Genomic DNA, 21,126 nt, shown 5'->3' with positions numbered 1-21,126 from the left:
TTGTTTTTAATTAAATTATAAATTTTATTTTAATAAAAAATATTTCATATTACTATTAGACTATTAAAATAAATTATAAAAATAACTCCTAAATTTTATCCAATACTTATACATGGTAGACTCAAGATTCAAACTCACGTTGTGTCATATAATTAGACTGTTTGTGCAAATAATTTATTTTCACCAATTTGACATTAATATAAATTTAGCAAAGAGAATGGTATGGTATCATATTAAGAATAAATTGTTAAATTTTTTGTTGCGTTATTTTTATGTAAACGTAAAAAATTATTATAAAAAATTAGAAATTTAAGTAATAAAATCAATATAATATATACTTTTAAACTTTCTTTCCTTTATTTACTTCACTGTTATAATTTATTTTTCAAATTTCTCAATAAGGTAAAATATTATAAATAAATTTAAAATTTGTGGCTCAAATCACATATGATCACCTAACAAAATTGCAATTAATAAAAAAATAAATTATTAATTGTTAAACATTTTCTTTAGATCTAATTTTTATCTTATGTCAATAAATTTTATAAATATGAGTATAAAACCTTACATAAAAAGAATATTCAATAAATAATTAATTAAGTTATCTATCTATAACGACACTCTTATTCATATTATTTATTTTGCTCTTTTTGAAAATAATGTTTTATACGATTTTTTAATTAAGATATTTTCAAAAATATTTTTTTATTATATTATATAAAGATTTCAAACTTAAACCACATTTTTGTTTTAATTTTAATGGTAGCGATGGTTGGAAGCCATGATTTTTTTCTTCAGTACTGACGGAACCTAATGGTACGTACTACAACGTGCATCTTTATCGTTCTCACCTTCTGCTGTTGCTTTCAATAGCAGCTATATATGTTTATTACATAGTATTAATTATTTTTTATTTAATTTTTTCACAATTTATTTTTTAATTTTAAATATACTATCTCCTTAATTTAGTCCTAGTTACTAGAGTAAAATATTTTTTTTTTATTAATATGTAAGTATAACCTCTTTTTAAAATTTATAAAACTTGTCAAATTAAAAAATAATTATATAACATTCTTTATTTGAAAATTCCATTTTAATTTTAATTTAAAGTATTTGTAGTATTATATATAATTATTTATATTTTCTTTTACTTTTTTTTGTATACATGCTTTAGAAATATTTTTTAAATTTTTTTTTAATAATCCATTTTAATTGCTGATGAAACGTTTTCCTGTGCTTTTAATTACCTGAAATATGTGGCGGCTGATGTTGCGTGTATTGTGGTTTGGGATTAGGTGGAACTCCTGATGTATAGAGCACAAAAAAAATTGATTAATTTTAAATTAATAGATAATAAAATAAATACTTATTCTAAAATAAATCGTGATTTTAATTTTTATTAAATATTAAAAAAGCTCATTTATGTTTTTTAATTAAAAAAAAAGGATGATGTCTCAAAATAAGAGTTTAAAATTGTGACTCGTTAAATGTGAAATTCTTCCTTATTTTATTGAATTAATCTCATGAATTAAAGCTAATTCATAGTTTGAAACAACACATTGCATTATATCAATAAAGCAAAATTTTGAATCATTATTTTTTATAATATAACAAAATTATTGTCTAGTAAATCGTAATTTAAAATTATGGTTCCTAAAAAATATATTGATTTTCATGATTTTAACAAACACAGTACCTCGAATGGTGATGCACATGTTGAGGCATGCTTTTTTAAATATAATATCCAATTTTTTTTCAAATACACTCTTCAAGAGTACGTTTCTTATAATTAATTTATGTTTTAAAAATAAAAATAATTTGTGTCATTAATTTATAAATAAAAAAGTAATTTTAAAAAAAAATCAATAATTAAAAATGTTAATATTGATCTTTAGAATTATCTTAAAATTTTCAAAATAATATTGTTTATTAAAAATATTTATTCTATAAAAAATATAATAAGAAATTAGTTAAACTTTATTATTATTAAATGTTTAAAATCAATCATAAAAGTTAATATTAATAAAATTATTTAAAAAAAATATTATATACTTTTAATACTTCATTGCAAGTAGCATTTTGCAGGAAACACAGTGACCACGTGGGTTGATTTTATGACCTACGGACTGTAGGTAGGGCTGTCAAATGCTCCCCCTTGCCTGGACCGCCGTTATTTTAAAAATCGTTGTTCGTGTAAATATTAAATATTGTAATTTTTATCCTACAAATTAAATATTTTTAATAAATTTAAGATAATAAACATTTTATTTTTTTAACTTCTTAATATACATTTTAGACACATAATAAGAAATTATTTTAAAAATGAAAATTTAATTATTACATAATTAGATGGAAAAAGCTTAGAGAATAAAGTATGACTTTAACATAACTATAAAAGATTCCGAGTGTTAACAAAATAATTTTAGCCCGATTTAAATATTTGGTTGCCAGCAACTTAAGAGATGTTAACAAAATACTGAGTATTCTTAGATGCCTCCAAATAAAATATGTTTCGATTCGTATTATCTAAAATAATATAATTTATTAGAAATAAAAATTATTAAGTGTTAGGATCATTTTAATTTCCATAATAATATATTAACATTTTATAATGATGAAATTATTTATTAATTAAATACATAAAAAATGGAGTGGAGAAGCATAGAGAGCTTGTTAATGAAAAATTGGTTGGTCTGGGGAATAATCAAAGAGGAGATGGTGCGTTGGTATACTTTACTTTCAAAGGTCATTTTCGAACAGTTTGAATGACTGCAATAGAAATATACACGTTACAGCATGCAGGAGGTTGAATGAGGAAGAAAGGAGTATTATATAAACCATTGTAAGACACCCCAAAACAATCAAATCCCAACCTAAGCATAAAGAAGAACAATGGGGTTCCTTTCTTTCTTATCCTACTCTCTGCTTTACTTGGCACTCTTTCTCGTTTTCAAGCTTCTCCTTCAATCAAGAAAATTCAAAAACCTTCCACCGGGTCCGCCTTCTCTTCCCATAATCGGAAACCTTCACCACCTCAAACGCCCACTCCACCGCACCTTCAAAGGCCTCTCAGATAAATACGGACCCGTCATCTCCCTTTGGTTTGGATCGCGCCTTGTCGTCGTTTGTCACTCACACTCCCTTTTCCAAGAATGTTTCACCAAAAACGACGTCGTTTTGGCAAACAGACCTCGCTTTCTCTCCGGCAAATACATCTTCTACAACTACACCACTTTGGGCTCCACCGCCTACGGCGAGCACTGGCGCAACCTCCGCCGTATCACCGCCCTCGATGTCCTCTCAACGCACCGTATCAACAACTACTCTGGAATACGAAAGGACGAGACTCAGAGGCTTATACGAAAGCTTGCTGAGGACTCTTCTAACGACTTCACTGAAGTCGAACTCACTTCCAAGTTCTACGACATGACGTTTAACAACATCATGAGAATGATCTCCGGAAAGAGATACTATGGGGATAACTGTGATATGGCCGATGTTGAGGAAGCCGAGCAGTTCAGAGCCATGGTGTCCGAGTTGCTGCAGTTGTCGGGGGCGAACAACAAGAACGATTTCATGCCTATACTTAGGTTGTTTGATTTTGAGAATTTGGAGAAGAGGCTTAAGAAGATTAGTAACAAAACCGATACGTTCTTGAAAGGACTCCTTCAGGAACATCGCACCAAGAAGCAGCGCGCAAACACCATGGTTGATCATCTCCTAAGTCTTCAAGAATCACAGCCTGAGTATTATACTGATCAAATCATCAAAGGCCTTGCTTTGGTAATAATTTGGGTTTCTCATCTTTTTTCTCTGTCAAAATTGCGTTCTTATATATTTCTACGATTAACCATTTCATTAAATTATGAATCGACAACTTTTTAGAGGCTTTTTTTAAAAATATCTTAAAGCTATAATTTTGTTAAAATAAATAAATAAAATTATTTTATAAGAAACCATTTTGGTATACTTAAAATTAATCTTTAAAATTGATATTAATTATTCGTTAAATTATATAAAAATAGTTTCAGATTTTGATAAGCTTTTTTTTTAACTTAGTTTAAGAATTTTTTAATATATTTTATCAAAATAAGTTATTTTCAGTGCGTCTTAGTAACTTTTAGTTAAGTTTGTTGTATAAATAATTGTTTTTTAAAAAACTATTGAATAAGTATTAATTTAATGGAATCGAATCTGACTGTAGGGCATGCTTCTTGCTGGAACTGACTCGTCAGCTGTAACCTTAGAGTGGGCATTATCTTGTGTGCTGAACAATCCAGAGGTGTTGAAGAGGGCAAGGGATGAATTGGAAACTCATGTGGGACAAGATCGTTTGTTGGATGAGTCTGATCTTTCGAAACTACCTTACCTTAAAAATATTATCTATGAGACACTTAGGTTGTACACCCCTGCTCCATTGTTATTGCCACACTCCTCTTCAGAGGACTGCGTTATTGCGGGATATAATGTTCCACGGGACACCATAGTCTTGATTAATGCTTGGTCAATTCATAGAGACCCTAAGATGTGGAGTGATGCCACAAGTTTCAAGCCCGATAGGTTTGAGAAAGAAGGAGAGTTAGATAAGTTAATTGCATTCGGGTTGGGAAGAAGGGCTTGTCCCGGAGGAGGTTTGGCTATGCGTGCAATTGGCTTGACTTTGGGATTATTGATTCAATGCTTTGACTGGAAACTCATAGATGATAAAGAGATTGATATGAGAGAGGAAAGTGGATTCACTTTGTCAAGGTTAATCCCATTGAAGGCCATGTGTAAAACACGTCCAGTCATCAACAAGCTTGTCAAGTGATTTGTTGTTTTGCCTTGCCTCGTGTTTGAGTATACATCGACAATAAAATGAAATGTAATAATTTTTATAATTTCAAAGTAAAACACATACATATGCATCAATACTTTTATTGGTGCTATAATAAATGCACAAGAGGGTCATGTATGTGGACTGAGCTGAGTATGCATTAATTGGTGTCATCTAAACTATGTAAAACTATAGGGTTTTCAATTCTCAAATAAATTTCTTTGCTTGTAATTCATATTATTAATGACAGATCTTCCCCTTTTCCTTCCCCCATCTCTACGTCTACTCCTTTCAAACTGCTTTACTTTTTCTTATTCTCTCTTCTTATGTTCGTACTATTCTGTGGAATGAAAGTTGAAATTTAACCGGATCAATCCACTTTTCCCTAATTTTTGTTTGATGAAACATAGGAGTGAGCTTTTAAAAGTTTAATTTCTCTTTTTCATGATGAAGTTGAAATGATTTTAGAAGAAAAATAGAAAGCCTGTGAAGTGACTGAGCCAGAGAAAAATTTAAAGATATTTTAGAATAAAATCATAATATATATTCAACTTCTCAAGTTTATCCTTGTTATCCAGAATCCTTAAAATATAAGGATTGCAATTTCATTATTATATAAAGATAAATAATAATTCCTACTCTCTCTTCTTTTTCACACAAAGAAGAGCAAATTTTTATAACTTTTTACAATTTTATTTCTTTTGTTTTATCACAAAAAAAATATTTTATTATTTTTAAATACTTAAAATCAGTTTTTAAAACTGATGTAATATTTTTTATAATTTAAAATAAAAAAGATTATATTGCTGAAACTAAGTCCTTTATTTTATAAAGCATTATTAACTTTCCTTCTGAACTTTTTAAGACAGTGTTCACGAAAGTTAAAACTTTTTAAGTCTAGTCCTTCTATTCCTTTATTTCAACGGAGTAAAATTATTGTAGTTGAAGTACAATGGTTCAATTTTATTTTATTTTTATTATTTTTATAATATTGAATTATTTTGAAAAGATGACTTTGGCATCAGTTGTTGATAATAATCTTCCATTTGTGACGAGATGAATTGAGTAATTTCAAAAATTTAATAGACTTCTCTTGCGGTCATACGATAATAGTTTGAAAACGGGTCTCACCGAATAATCAAAATATCTATGACACGTGTCACCCTCTTATAAAACAATTTTCTCACTCAACTTAGCTTCTCATCTTCTGTTAAAACTATTTAATATTTAGTGTACTCTATGTTTAGATAATAAATAAAAAAACAAAAAAGAAAAATTATCAGAACTTTTAAATCAGTCTTCATAAAAATAAACAATCAATGCATTAAAAATATATTTAAACACATAACATTTAATTATTATTCTAATACATTTTTTAAAATAAGTCTGATATAGCATATTTCAATAAAACATATTAAATAAATTAAAAAATTGAAAGTTATAAACTATCTTTATAAATTATTTTATAAAAATTTTTAAATGCTAGTTGACAAATATAAAAAATATGACTTGTCAAATGATTTCTATAAACGAATGGTATGGACTTTTCCTTCTGTATGCATGATTATGTCATGTAGTTTTTTATGTTTATTTTTTAATTACATTAGATTTTGTATAAAAAAAAATTATGAGTAATTTTAACACTAGTAAATTTATTATATAAGATATAGACACTAATTTTTCATATGATAGTATTATATGTAATTTTAATGCTAGAAGAATAATATTTAAGGAACGTCGATGTAAATATCTCTGAGAATCAATAGATGGATGACGTGATATATGACTTTTCTTTATTTTGTCTTGTTTCTGAGTAGTTTGGTTAAAGTTAAAAATATATATTAAAAATAGTAAAAAGTATAAATATTTTATATTTCTTTATTTTTTAAAGTTCTCTCATTTAATTTTTCTAAAATTTAAAAGATAAATTAATTTTTTTATGATATTTTTCCCTATAAAACATCTCTGAAAGTTTACTCATACTTAATGTATCAAATGAAAACAGAAATTACCAAAACCCACTTGCAAATACTTTTTTTTTAATGTAATGATAAATAAATATTTTTATTTGACGTTTGCCTTAAATATTTTTAAAATTTGTCTTGATGTAACAAAAAGAAGAGATATTGTGCAAACCATCATTAAATAATTTATTCACAAGTTCATCTAAACAGTGTTAAATTAGAAAATATAGTGGTTAATTTATTTATTCTGTGATTAGTAAAAGGGCCGAACAGGACTAATAGTTTCTAAACAATAATTAAATTACTTAATCTAACTTGACCCAAAAGTTTTTTAATCTACAGTAGCTGAGCTGCAATTGATAGGCTTATTTGTTTTCAACTTTGGGTTGAAAGTAGAGATTGCAGCAACATGCAGTAGGGATGGAATATAAATTCACCAAAAAGAACGAAAACATGATAGCTTAAGTAATTTTGTACACAAACAAAAAAAAAGAAACAAATCGTTAGGCCTTTGTTAGTTGAATTTTGTTTGTATCTAACAATTTCATACCTGGACAATATATCACATTTTAAAGTGAATAATATTTTTTATATTGTTAACAATTTAGAATCGTAAATAATAGTATTAAGAGTTTAATTAATTTTGATGTAGTGTTAGTATAAAAATTACAACAAAATATTTATATATAATTAACAAATATTATTGAAATGAATATTTTTCTGAATTTTAATATTATGTTAATATGCATTTTTATTTTCTTTATTTAATATATACAATACAAATTCTATACTTTATTAAGAATTCTTATATTTTTTTGGTTTTTTCTAAAAGTTAGAAATAATTATAGGAATATAAAAAATTATTAAAAAATTAAAATTTACAAGTAAAAGTAACATAAAAATGAAATAATAAATTTTAAAAATTAAACAATAAAAAATATTAAAAAGTGTTATGTAGCATTATGATAAAAGATTTAGAAAATAAAAAAATATCATAAAATATTATAGTTACAGAATTTTAGTTATAATTATAGATACATTAAGTTGGTTCAACTAGTGCTATAATTATTGTTGATAAGTACTTAGTTTCTTCATGTATAATCAAATGGTGATATTAGGGCTCGACATTGGTCGGTGCGATCGAGTTCAAGTCAAAATCACAAATTCTAAAGACAACTGTTGAGTGATTACTCTGATCCGATTTCATTCGTTTTTCATCTTAGATTATTCATGTAGCAGGTTGGTCTGATACAAAAATATTCAGGTAGGTTGCATCAATTCTTCTTGTAAACAATAGCTTTTTTACCTTAGCAACACTGATTTTTTAGAATGGTTGACATCAACTTTCAGATTCAGGGTTCTGCTCTACTAAATGCTTGACAACTTCTGTCTTAGATCTAGTTTTTTCATCCTGAAGCCGCATACCAAATTTTTAGTAGTTTTATAAATATGATTAAAGCTTCTTAACTACCAATATAACAAAAGAGAAGTTGCTTGCTTATGGGCAACACAAGGGGATCCAAAGTGGTGCTATTTGATCATTAGATAAAGACACTTATCTTTTGCACCTTTATTTGTCCTCCCAAAATGAAAAAGGTTGTACTTAGCGCATCTTCTATTAAAGTCCTTGTTGAAGAGCAACACTGCAGCCTCACCAGCACGAAACAGGCAATTGGGCATCAGCATTGACTTGTTCACTAAGTACCAATTTTGGGTTATGTTCATGCTCACTACAATCACATAATTGTTCCTGTGAATCTGAAGCATGTCTTTGGCAAGATCAACAGCTATTACACTCACACTATAATCAATGCTTCCGAAATTGAAGCCCTTAATTTTTCTCCTCCAGCTTGTACTTGTTCACAATCATGGCTGGAAGTGAAAGCATGGAGTTGAACAATCTATAAAACTAAATAATAGACTTTGAAAATTGAATTTACACTGAACTCGCATTGCAGGAGAGAGTAAAGATGTAAAAATGAAATGCTTTAAATATGTGTCATAGAAAGAAAATTGTGATAAGACAAGACATATAAAAAAGAGACTCATATGCGATAGAGAGAAATGGTGTATATTTTTCAGTTGAATCAGTTAAAATTGGTTAAGAAAATTATCACTCATATCCAACTGATTCAGCCTATTTTAAGTTGTAAATTAAAATTATTTTTATCTGCACCTGCGTTGACCCGCCTGATAAGTATTATCAGAGTTTTGATTTTGGTCGATTGGCAAAAGTCTTCCCACCCCTTGGTGATATAATTCAATGATTGTACGTTTATTTAGTTTATTTCTCTTGATAACGTTTTCAAATTGATCAACTATGCTTGAATTCTTATTTAGTCTATTATACGATCTCACAATTTATCAACGTTGCCTCTGTCACAATTTGTAGTGTTTTTCTTCTTTGAATCTGTGAATCAAAGTAGGCGTCACTTATTGTTACGATTAGTATTTATATAATACTGCACTTGTTCTTGAATTGTGCTTGAATTTTCTCATGCATGTTCCGTTGCTATTAAACTGACAAGAGGTAGTTATTAAGTGATTCGACGAGGTTTAACACAAGACTATATGCCTTTGCCTTTTCTTTTGGTTGTATGCAATAGCGGAGAGTTTTGAGTTTTATGCCTTTTTGTGAAAGTATATAATGATTGAAATGGAAATAGTGTTAATGATGTATTACAAGTTTGAAGAACATTATATAGAGTAGATAAATAGATTTTACGTCACAAGAATGAGTTTTATTATTGCATAATTTGTGTTATTTTTCAGTTATTGAAATTGATGCATGTCAAAGTTTGAAAGGTACAAGTGGAACAAATATAATTATTGGCAAAGTAAATGCAATTTTGGGTGCTATAATCATGAGGAAGGAAGAATTTATAATATTGTCACTAAAACTTATGTTGAGAAACTTTTGAATTAGTTTGAATCCTTTAAAAGTACGTATCATTGAAAATTTGTTATAATGCTAACACTCAATTAATAAAAAAATATATAGAAAATTTTGTTGTGTAATATAAGTATATTCAAATTATGAATAAATTCTTATAAATATTAAATTTGATAAATTTTTAGAAATATAATTTTAATATGCTTGTTACACTTAATCATGAAATATTTGAGAGTAATGTAACATATTTTATATTTATATTTATAATTTTATTTTGATTTATAAATATTTTTAATATACTTTATTTTTAGAGTTTTTATTATTTTCTATTTATTTGAATAAATTGGACTTATTACAAATAAATATTTTAATTTTGTATTTTTTGATAATTCTGACCTCTGACTATTCTTTTGGACATAATTTTTTTTATGGATATCATTTTTTGTTGATTCCAATTGCATTAAATTTTACACATTTAGGCTTCAAAATGCATACATGAATCGTTAGATTTAGAGTTAATTTTAATTTTTTATGACTTTTTGAAGTTGAAGCAGATTTGTTGAATATTATTATGAGATTGTATTTGAATCCTTTGTTATTAGATAATTGTATTTGGGCTTGTAGTTATAATTAAGGCTCAAATTTTGGCCATTTAGTTTACCTTAATTAGAGTTTAAAAATAGAATAATAAGATTCTGATTTAGATAAGGTGATTAAATACTTTAAAATTTTGAGAATGCTAAACATCTTGTTCAATCTGCAGAATCCAAAAGTTGTAATTCTGACTTGAGTTATGCGCTAAATTGCTCCAAGTTTGTTCTCTTTTTTTCTCTAATATCAGAATTGTGTATTGCGATTATGATTAATTTTTCTGTTATTAGAATTCAAATTAAGACTCGATTGATGCTTGATTGATAATTAATGCAGATTAGATTAAATAATTATTTTATTTAATTCGTAACTCTGTTCAATTAGGTTATTCGATTGATTTAATAATTAAATTAAATGATTGTTCAAAATCGGATTTAAATCTTTAGATACTGTGATAGTCGAAGTTACACAAATTTAGTATTTTATAAATTGATGTTTCTTAATTCATTTTTACTCAATTTTGTTCTGTTCGTAATTCAATTTGATTAATTTATAATTTTTAAAACTCTAAAAACTTTATTTATATTTTTTAAAAGAAAACATAAAATTAAATTTGACTTAAAATATATTTTCGTGAATCAACTGAGGTTTGACTCTATACTAAAAAATATTTAAAAAAAACTTATTTTGATTCGTCTATCATAAAGATATTATTAATTGGAGAATTATGTATAATATTTTTTTTCAATGTTTAAAAATAATATAGCAATGTTAATTATCTAAATTTAACTCTTATGTATGAATATAATTTTATAGTTAAAAGAGGTGATATGTATTGAAAGTCATTTAAAAAGAATTGTATAATTTGATTTATTATGAAGACTAATTTATTGTTTTTAGCAAAATTTGAGGATGATTAGTTAAGAAAATTAATAATAAATTATTTTTATGAAAATAATTTATATTTTACCATATTTATGTATTGTGATTGTCAAACAATAATAGTAAAAATAAATAATAAAATATGTAGTTACAAGTCTGAAAAGTAGATATTAAATGATACATTAAAATTAATTTGACAACTTAACACAAAGTAAAATGTTAATAAATAAAATATCAAGAGAAAATAGACTTAAGTCAACTTGGTATCGACAAAAATTATAACTTAACTTTTGTGGGAACATAATATAATTGATAAGCCTTCAATATGTATCGAAATGTCTTTGGTTCATATAAAAATGCTTACTTGACCAAAACTTATATTTATTTATTTAAACTTTAGTTTATAGTTCAAATTTAAAGCCACTGAATTTGATCGATGTATTTACACATATGGTATAAATTTTTTAAAAAATAAATATTTTTATATGATTTATTTAAAATTTTTGAAATACGTGAGAGATTGTGCAACATTTTATGTATTTACATTTTAAAAATTTTAACGAGTTAATTTTACGTTGATGAATTCACTACTACTATCTATCTTTCTTTACATATGTTTTTTATTTTTCTTAGTGCATCTTTTTTTTCTTTTTTAACAAATTTATATTTTTGTTGCCTCATAAACTTGAGTTTATTCTTAAAAGGTTATTAAATTCCAAAACAATAGTTGCACATCGTAAATAAATTCTGAAAGAAAACATATAACTTATGTCAAACCAATTGCCTTTAACCATACAATAGTTACTTGGACATTCATATTTCTTTCAGCTCGAAACGTGCCTCCATCGTCTCCAATACAATGTTCAAATTTTGATAGGTAATTTGGCTTACAAGAGAACATATTGGGAAGTTAAAATGATTTTAATATAAAATAAAATATTAATCATATTCCTTAATTTATGTATTATGCATCTTTCCGAAAGTGGATGGTAAAAACAAAATAAAAGAATTAACAAAGAAAGCATTTGAATCATATTATTTTAAATCTCGAATTTGAGTTTTAAAAAATACATCTAAATAAAATATATATTTAAGAGAATAATTTTATTACTCACAAGTATGCATAATTACTTTTATTGAAAGATATATGTAGTTTATATTAAAAAAATTAAAATAACATGTGATTAAACTCGAAACAATCTCTAACTGCTAAACAATAAACCAAAGTTAACTCTGAATTATTTTTGTATATTCTAGGTAACTACATGGGGGAATCGAAGGGAAATTCTTTGTCACGTATATGAATTACAAGCAATAAAAAGCAAATACATTAATGCATATGAGAAAATTCAGTTGACCAAAGTTCATTCGATGAATAGATGACTCTTGTACACTTATTTGAGGACTGATAATGAATTTGGTGAGTCCCTGATACCAAAAAATTACAGCTTAGATTTTATTAATTTTAAGGATATATGGCATATATGACAGTTAATTGATAACCTTGGTGATGACGGGACGAGATTTGCACATTGCCTTCAAGGGAACTAACTTTGTCAAGGTGAATCCATCTTGTTCACCCATGTCAATCTTTTCATCACTCACACGTTTCCAATCAAAGCATTGAATCAACAAAGCCAAAGTTAAGCTAATTGCACGAAGAGCCAAGCCTTCTCCAGGACAAGCCCTTCTTCCCATCCCAAATGCAATCAACTTGTCTATCTCTCCCTTTTTCTCAAACCTTTCTGGCTTAAAACTTGTGGCCCCACTCCATGATTGAGGATCCCTATGAATGGCCCAAGCATTAATCAACACTATAGTGTCCCTTGGAACCTTGAATCCTCCGATGATGCACTCTTCCGAAGTGGAGTGTGGTAACAACAACGGAGCCGGAGTATACAACCTAAGTGTCTCGTTGATAACATTTTTAAGGTATGTGAGTTTTGGAATGTCTGATTCATCTACCAAACGATCTTGACCCACATGAGTATCCAATTCATCCCTCACTTTCTTCAATACCTCTGGATGGTTCAGCAAACAAGACATCGACCACTCTAAGGTTACAGCAGATGAGTCGGTTCCAGCAAGAAGCATGGCCTACATACACCAATGCAAATAATTAACTCCATCAAATTATTTAAAAATTATATGGTACTTTTGTAGTCCCTCGTCTATTGATAAGCTCCTCTCAATTAAGTTACAAGTATTAAAAAATGATTAAAACTATTCAACATATTAATTTTTAAAAAATATATAATGCTTCAAAAGATATCGATAATACACTCTTATTATTTATTAAAAGTTATATAAAATTTACGCTTTAATTTAAGTAATTTTTTATAATTTTCAATACATTCCAATCAATACTTAAAATATATATTTGAAGGCTTGTAGTGTTAACTTCAAATTTATCTTTATTTAAAGGATCAAACTTTATTATGATACTAATATTAAAAAATTTAATATTTTTCAAAGATAAATATAAGAAATATTTTAAAAACTTTGTAAAAACTCTTATATTAAATATCAGAAAAAGTATTTAAAAGAAATTATAAAAAAGAGTAGAGGAAGTATATAATAATATAAAAAAAATAATTTACCAGAGCAAGGCCTTTGATGATTTGATCAGTATAGTACTCAGGCTGTGAATCTTGCAGGCTCAAAAGATGGTCAATCATGGTATTGGTATTTTGCTTGACTTGTTTCTTGTTGCGGTGTTCTTGAATGAGTGCTCTCAAGAAAGCATCAGTTTTGTCACTAATATTCATCAACCTCTTCTTCAAATTTTCAAAGTCAAGAAGGCCAAGTAAAGGCAAAAAATCAGTCCTGTTGTTAGCACCAGACAATTGCAGCAACTCAGACACCATCTCTCTGAACTGGCTCGCTTCCTTAAGATCCGCCATGTCACAGTCTTCACCGTAGTATCTCTTTCCCGAAATCATTCTCATTATGTTGTTGAATGTCATGTCATAGAACCTGGAAGAGAGTTCCACGTGTGCGAAGTTCGTGGACGAGTCTTCGGCTAGCTTTGTAATGAGTCTCTGCGTCTCGTCCCTTCTGATTCCGGAGAAGCTGTTGATGCGGTGGTTTGAGAGCACGTCGAGGGCGGTGATGCGGCGGAGGTTGCGCCAGTGCTCGCCGTAGGAGGTTGAGCCCAAAGTGGTGTAGTTGTAGAAGATGTATTTTCCGGAGAGAAAGCGCGGTCTATTTGCTAAAACAACGTCGTTTTTGGTGAAGCACTTTTGGAATTCGGAGGGGGAAGAAACGACGACGACGAGGCGTGATCCGAACCAGAGGGAAAACACGTGACCGTATTTATCTGAGAGGCCTTTGAAGGTGCGGTGGAGTGGGCGTTTGAGGTGGTGAAGGTTTCCTATTATGGGAAGAGAAGGTGGACCCGGTGGAAGGTTTTTGAACCTTCTAGCTCTGATAACAAGGTTGAATACGATGAACAGAGCAATGTAAAACAGCGAGTAATAAAAGAAGGAAAGGAACCCCATGATATTGTTTCGGATAGCTAGTGAATCAAATATAACGGTTCAGTAGTATAGTAAAATAGATGATTCTTGCTAGGTTATGTAGCTCAATCACCTTCATTTGCATGCATCTTATGCTAAACAACGTTGTCTATTTATAGCCATTGCAGTCTTTGCCTGCGCTTGACTCATAGCGTCTATATTCAACCCACCGGTCCCACCCTTTTCTTCAGTATCTCTTTTTCCTACTTTTTTACTATAAATGTATTAATGTGATTTTATGCGAATGCTATTATTTTGTTTTATTTAAAACTCAATACTTTTAGTTGTTAATTTTTTTTTATAATCAGAATTTGACCTGAATTATGCATTTTTACACATAATAATTAAACATGTAACTTTACTTAAACGATGCTAAATCACTTAACTTGAAAACAAGTTGAGCGAATTTCGCCGTAAACATGTAGATTTTTGTGCTTCAGATATGTTCTTTTTTCAATGATTTTAGCTGTGATGATCGAAGTTTTAAATTAAGGACCTCAATCGCAATTTCGCAGCAACAAGGATTTTGACAATTTTGTTTTCTTTCCATATGCAAACTCTTCAGTCTTCAGTAATGGAGGCGGTTTTTGCAGAGTTGGTGGAATTTCTAGGAAGTAGAACCACTGTTGAATATATAAATATATAAATATAGAGATGGCTTTATTTTTTCAGATATGTTCCTCTCAACTTTGACTCAAATTAATTCGAATATACGTAACTTTTGGATGTTTATCATCTAAAAAAAGAAAATAAAAGAAAAAAAAAACATTTCACTCCTATTAGAACACATCACATCTACGTATTATTAAAAGATGGAGTCCCTGTGACACGTTCATTTTACTTTTTACGCTTAAAATCAAACCATCTTCTACACGTATATAAATTAATTTACGAGGTAAACGTGTTTTTTTTTTAATATATTAACATTTATTTTTACACTATATTCTTTTACTTTAGTCTTTATATTTTAAAAAAATTACTAATTTTGATTATTTATCATTAATAAAATATAACATGACTGACTCATGTATCAACGCATGTTATTTTTTAATATTACAGTACTGAGAGATATCAAGATTAATAATTTTTAAAACATAAAATTAATTTTATATCAGTAAATGATGTTTATTTTAAAAATAAAATATATTATTAAATATAATCTATATCAAACTTAATAAAATAAGATTAAAAGTTAAATGTAATATTATAAGTATTATTTTTTAATCAAAATTAAAGTTTTATCTCGATAATATATAGTGATATTTAATATTATTATCCTAGTTTTTAATGTCAATTTTTGTTAAATAAATTAAAAGAATAAATTTTCATTTAATTAAAAAATAGTATCAGTGCTTGAATATTGTTCTATAGTTGGTGAGTCAAAATCGAAATTTTATTTTAACAGTGTATATAGATCTTTAATTTAATACTAGTATACTAATTTTTAATGTTAATTTTTATTATTTAAATTAATAAAATTATATTATTATCTTTAAAGTAATTTTCATCTTTCCATTTTTCGGTGTGAAACACTGTTTAATTAAATTGTTTCTTTTTTCCTACGCGCAAAGAATGGGCCAACGAATCTAATATTTTAAATTATTGGCAGTCGTAGTTTTTCAATTTGGGGTTGGTTTCAATAGTTTGCAAAGTGAACAATGAAAAATTATATGGCATTTGGTTCATTTTCTTTAATTAATTAAATTTCAATAATACTAAGAATAATTTATTATTTTATTTGAAAGGTTTTAAAATAGAAATGAAGAAAAATAATTTATTTTATGTCCATTGCATTATTTTATATTATTTTTATTTAATAAAAATTAAATTGTTAGTATTAGTATTTTAAGTTTATATTAATAGTATCATACATCATACCAGTAAATAGTTCCATTAATCTAAAAAATTTATTTGTAAATTATCAGTTCATCAAATATTAATATTATATATCTTTTTATAGGTGTAAAATTGTAATATTTATATTATTAATGTAATTTTTTTTACAAAATGTATAAGGATAAAAAAAAATTCTATTGCTCATATGAGTGTAGCTAGATATCTTTATATATTGTCTAAAAACTGATATTTTAATAATATTATATAAATTATTTACATCTTATTTTCATATACAAGTATTTGAGAAATATTCTCCGAAGATCATAAAAAAATCGTGATATTTTACTTTAGATCGCCGTGCAAAAAAATTATTTTTTATTTTTTTAATCGGATTTTTATGAGAGACAAGTCTTGGACATGCAATTTTTTTCTTTCACCTAACCTACAGATATTTAGATTATAGTATTGGACATTATATTAAATTAATTAAATATTAAAGTTTGATTTTAATAATTCACGCAATAAAATTTATATTAAAAGTGTATATATATATATATATATATATATATATATATATATATATGTGTGTGTGTGTGTGTGTGTGTGTGTGATAATTGAAATGCATAGACATTAAAAGATTTTTGGAGTCATGTTCTTCTTTCATTGATACGGCATCACGTGCTTCCAGAAGCTGGAACAGACACGAATCACGAGCCCTATTTTCTTGCACAGGTCAATATTTTAACCATTAATTAGTGTTTCGAGAACAGAAAATTCATTTGAGATTATTAATATTTTTTTAATTAAACTACTAATTTTATTATTTATTAACATATAATTAGTAGTGACGATAGTTGCATGCTAAGAAAGGATACAAAATCCTCTGAGTTATATAGGATATAATAAAATTTATCATATTGCAATACTAAAATTGAATCTTTTGGTGCTATTAATATTTTTATTTATTTTTTAAAATATTTTAATCTAATTATTTTTTTCATTATCACAACCTAGAATATGATCTAGCAACATGGAAAATTAAAATCATGCAAAGGGTGATATTGGTTGGCTTGGCGGGGTAGTTTGTGATAAGTCTATTGCGGAGGCTCGGAAAGATGGCTTTGCTTCAGCTACTTTAAGTTTCAAATACTCTTTGGCTGCCACCATGTGGAATTGATGACTTATTGATTTGATTTGTCGGCAAATATGCTTCTCTTATACTTATTTATTATTTTTATATAAAATACAATTCCGCCATCATGTGGAAAATAAAACACATATATCAATAGAAGTTACTTTGAAATTATATGTTTGTAATTGATTATATAAAATAGATTTTATACTCCAATATATGAAATTAAAGGTAATTTAAAAATATATATTTATTTTGAATTCTATACAAAGAATTATTTTTTAACGATGAAATAAAAAGAATATAGTTTTTACATTCATTTTAAAATTTTCTTAAATTTATTTTATTTGATAATTTAATATATCATTTGATATTAAAAAATAATTATTCGTAATTTGGCTCCAAATTAACCATGTTTAAATATCAACAAGCTATATATAAAGACACTAATTTAATGATAATTTGTATTTTAAAAAATTGTCAAAATATGCAACACTTGGAAGTTTGGAGTCAACTCTTTTACCGTTGAATGAGCACGTGCATGGACTTGCATGCACGGTAACTCACATTACTCTGAAGAATGTGAGAAGTAACAAAGAAATAACAATGTTGAAAGATGAGAAGTGTGGTGCATGATTGAATGTTCAAAGTTTCTATTTGTTGCCATCGATGGGACATTGTTTCAAATTATTTTCTATTAATTAGTCAAATACTATTTTTTATTGTTGTTTAATGTAATTATTTAATCACCCGTTTATACGTGTCTAATTACAATAAAACAAAATTTATTACTATGAAAATATATATGATATTATATAATTATTTAGATTAAAATTTTTTAAGTAAGGTATAAAAAATAGTTATTAAGCATAATTTAACCTAAGTACAAATTATTTCAATGTAATTTGTCTGTTTTAATATTATGAATGTTTGTTGTTATTAACGATTTTTAAAATTTCATCTGTCTAAAACTCACGGAGGTTAACTTGAGCTGATAATAAGATTGGTAATTGATGGCATTTGTTAGTTTAAATTCCTTAAAAATTGAATTAGTGCTTAGTACATATATTTAATTTTCCTTTCATTTGGATTAGGCCTTGTTCTGAAGAAATTAAATTAAATTTTTATTGTAAGGCCTAAGCCTGTTGGTTACCCAAGTTTGAGAAAACTGTGTGGCTCTCACTTTCATTTTTTGTTTAGGTCAATCTTCCATTGTCAATTGGGTTTGGGCTTACGGATCTGCAACATGGGCCTTTGTTTACTGGTCTGTGTCCTTTGAAAACTCCTATTGGGCTATGATCAATGTCTCTTGTGTGTCAATAATTCCATGCATACTTATGAAATGTGGGTCTTGTTTGCCAATAATCTATATTATACCCTGTTTGGCAATAATTCATCATTTGCACTTTTTTACATTGTGACTATTATTATATAAAAATTATCCCTATAATTTTATTAATTATTATAAAAATGTATTAGTCACAAATAATTTGTCATTGATATTCTATATTAATGATATATATTTTTTTTTGTTTTAACTTCACCACTAATACAGATAAGGCTAATGCTTAGACTTTTGATAATAAATTTTTGTCTTAATTATATTTTTAGTTTTTATACTTTAGCATATGTTCAATTTTTATTTTTCTAATTTTAGTTTTTAATATTTAGTTTCTCTAATTTTTAATTATTTAAATTAAGTTTTGTATCTTAAAATTTTATCTAATAATTAATAAAACTATAATAGTGGTATGATATTTTAATTGATTCATACAGAAGAAAAAATATCTAAAATATTTCAATAAAAAATTATGAATTAATTTATACAGATACTAAATATGAATAATTAAAATTAAAAGGGAAAAAAATAATCATATCTTACCGTATAAGAACTCCAAGTGCAATTAAGTCTAAAATATTTTAAAATTCTAAAAGTTTAATTTTTCTATTTAATAGGTCAAGTCATAACACTTTAATGGATATCTTGACCTATTATATCATTATTAATGAATGTTTGTGAGAAATTTAGAAAATTTATTTTCTAAAAGAAGTTTGAAAAAGACATCTTAATTAACAAAATTATTTTTTTTAATATTACTGGCAAATATAATATTTCTCATCAACAATTTGAAGCATCTTTATTTATAATAAATTATGAAAAATTATTTTAATACAGCCTGCGAAAAAGCCTATCCGGGCCTATGCAATTTTACATACTCTGAAAATTACTTTTTTTTTTAAATTTTCAGTGTTTCATATACAAATATTTAAAGATAAAAAGATTGAAAAAAATTAAAGTGACAATTTTATACCTAAAAAAAAAGAAATAGAAAACGTATTTGTCAAACCACGCAGCCCCTCATATGGCAAGTGGGGGAATGTGACCCTGCATTGTAGTTATCATGTGTACAATCATTAGCTGCTGATGGAGTTATTCATTGGACTAATTCATCTTTGATTACTGATCAATCTGTTCTTGAAGTTGATCTTCATGATGAGATTGTTTTTATGCAAAAGGGAAATAGGAAATGGCCCAGTTTTCAATCAAATAGTTGGGTCCTGCAATAGTTTCAAAGCTCACTCAATTAGGCCAACACCTATATTTTAAAAAAAAAATTTAAAAAAATATATAGTTATTATATTGAAGTTATAAAAATATAATACTTCTCTTTTTAAGAAAATTTTACTATTATTATCTGCTTTTAAAAATTGAGGTTAACAAAACTCTTAAAAATTGATAATTTTGATTGACCACTCAAACAAGGAATTTCCTGTTTGAATGAATTTTCTTTGCAAAAAATAAATAAATAAAAATCTTTAAAAAATTAAGACAAAAGAAATAATAATAAGAAAAAACAAGAACCTCAACCTCTTTTAAATGGGTATGGGTGACATGCACATAATATAATTGCTCAGCTTTAAATGGTTGAGCCTATAATAATCAGAACAAAATCATCGATGAACAAAAACCTGCTCTCTTACTTGTGGCGGTGCAGACAAAAGAGTACTCAAATTTGATTTTCATGTCACCTTCTCCAACCTTACAAGGTGATGTGTTACCTCTAAAAGTTGCTTAGTTTTTTTTTTTCCCCCTTTTAAATTTGTATAATTCAATACACAACAGCTGTTTGCCCTAAGAAACTTTCCCTTTTGAATGTAACTCCCTCTCCTTTGTATCAACAACTTTAGCCTTGGAATCATCTGCAACTAACGACACTAGTTATGTGAAAAAAATAATAATAATATTTTTTATATGATGCTAAAAATACATTAAAAATTATGATAAAAAAAGCATTAATAGTATTTTTAGTGTATATATATATATTTATTTATTTTTAACCTGTACTTTAACATTTAAAATACTTAACATTTGCCTTCTTTTATCTTACTATTTGTTTGAGTTTTTTTTTTCCCCCTTTTTCTTGTTAATGCTTGGATTTCTATTGAGTTTTTTTAGGTTGCTGATTTGGTTTTAGGCTTGGGCAAGTGAAGTA

General features: G+C 26.8%; 2 protein-coding genes across 2 annotated transcripts; one reads left to right on the top strand and one right to left on the bottom strand.

The window, feature by feature from the left end:
• Nucleotides 1–2,889: 2,889 nt before the first annotated feature.
• On the top strand, nucleotides 2,890–5,086 carry LOC113857907 (isoflavone 2'-hydroxylase-like). Its single transcript, XM_027490191.1, has 2 exons — nucleotides 2,890–3,783; nucleotides 4,205–5,086. Exons 1-2 carry the CDS (start codon nucleotides 2,893–2,895, stop codon nucleotides 4,808–4,810), a joined length of 1,497 nt encoding a protein of 498 aa, XP_027345992.1. The 5' UTR covers nucleotides 2,890–2,892; the 3' UTR covers nucleotides 4,811–5,086.
• A 7,498-nt stretch (nucleotides 5,087–12,584) lies between these two features.
• On the bottom strand, nucleotides 12,585–14,700 carry LOC113858397 (isoflavone 2'-hydroxylase). Its single transcript, XM_027491046.1, has 2 exons — nucleotides 13,747–14,700; nucleotides 12,585–13,243 (listed from the first exon to the last, which is right to left on the bottom strand). The coding sequence occupies exons 1-2, from the start codon at nucleotides 14,644–14,646 to the stop codon at nucleotides 12,638–12,640; spliced, it is 1,506 nt and encodes a 501-aa protein (XP_027346847.1). The 5' UTR covers nucleotides 14,647–14,700; the 3' UTR covers nucleotides 12,585–12,637.
• Nucleotides 14,701–21,126: the final 6,426 nt, after the last annotated feature.

This window comes from Abrus precatorius, unplaced genomic scaffold (assembly GCF_003935025.1).
Source record: "Abrus precatorius isolate BTA unplaced genomic scaffold, Abrus_2018 Scaffold2, whole genome shotgun sequence".
Classification (NCBI taxonomy): domain Eukaryota; kingdom Viridiplantae; phylum Streptophyta; class Magnoliopsida; order Fabales; family Fabaceae; genus Abrus; species Abrus precatorius.
The sequence above is the reverse complement of the archived record's forward strand: the minus strand, read 5'-3'. Positions and strand labels throughout refer to the sequence as shown.

Excerpts from the sequence above, each read along its gene's own strand:
- LOC113857907 (XM_027490191.1), top strand. The coding sequence starts at position 2,893 with ATGGGGTTCCTTTCTTTCTTATCCTACTCTCTGCTTTACTTGGCACTC. Across the intron at positions 3,784-4,204 it reads TCATCAAAGGCCTTGCTTTG|GGCATGCTTCTTGCTGGAAC; the intron begins GTAATAATTTGG and ends ATCTGACTGTAG.
- LOC113858397 (XM_027491046.1), bottom strand. The coding sequence starts at position 14,646 with ATGGGGTTCCTTTCCTTCTTTTATTACTCGCTGTTTTACATTGCTCTG. Across the intron at positions 13,244-13,746 it reads TCATCAAAGGCCTTGCTCTG|GCCATGCTTCTTGCTGGAAC; the intron begins GTAAATTATTTT and ends TGGTGTATGTAG.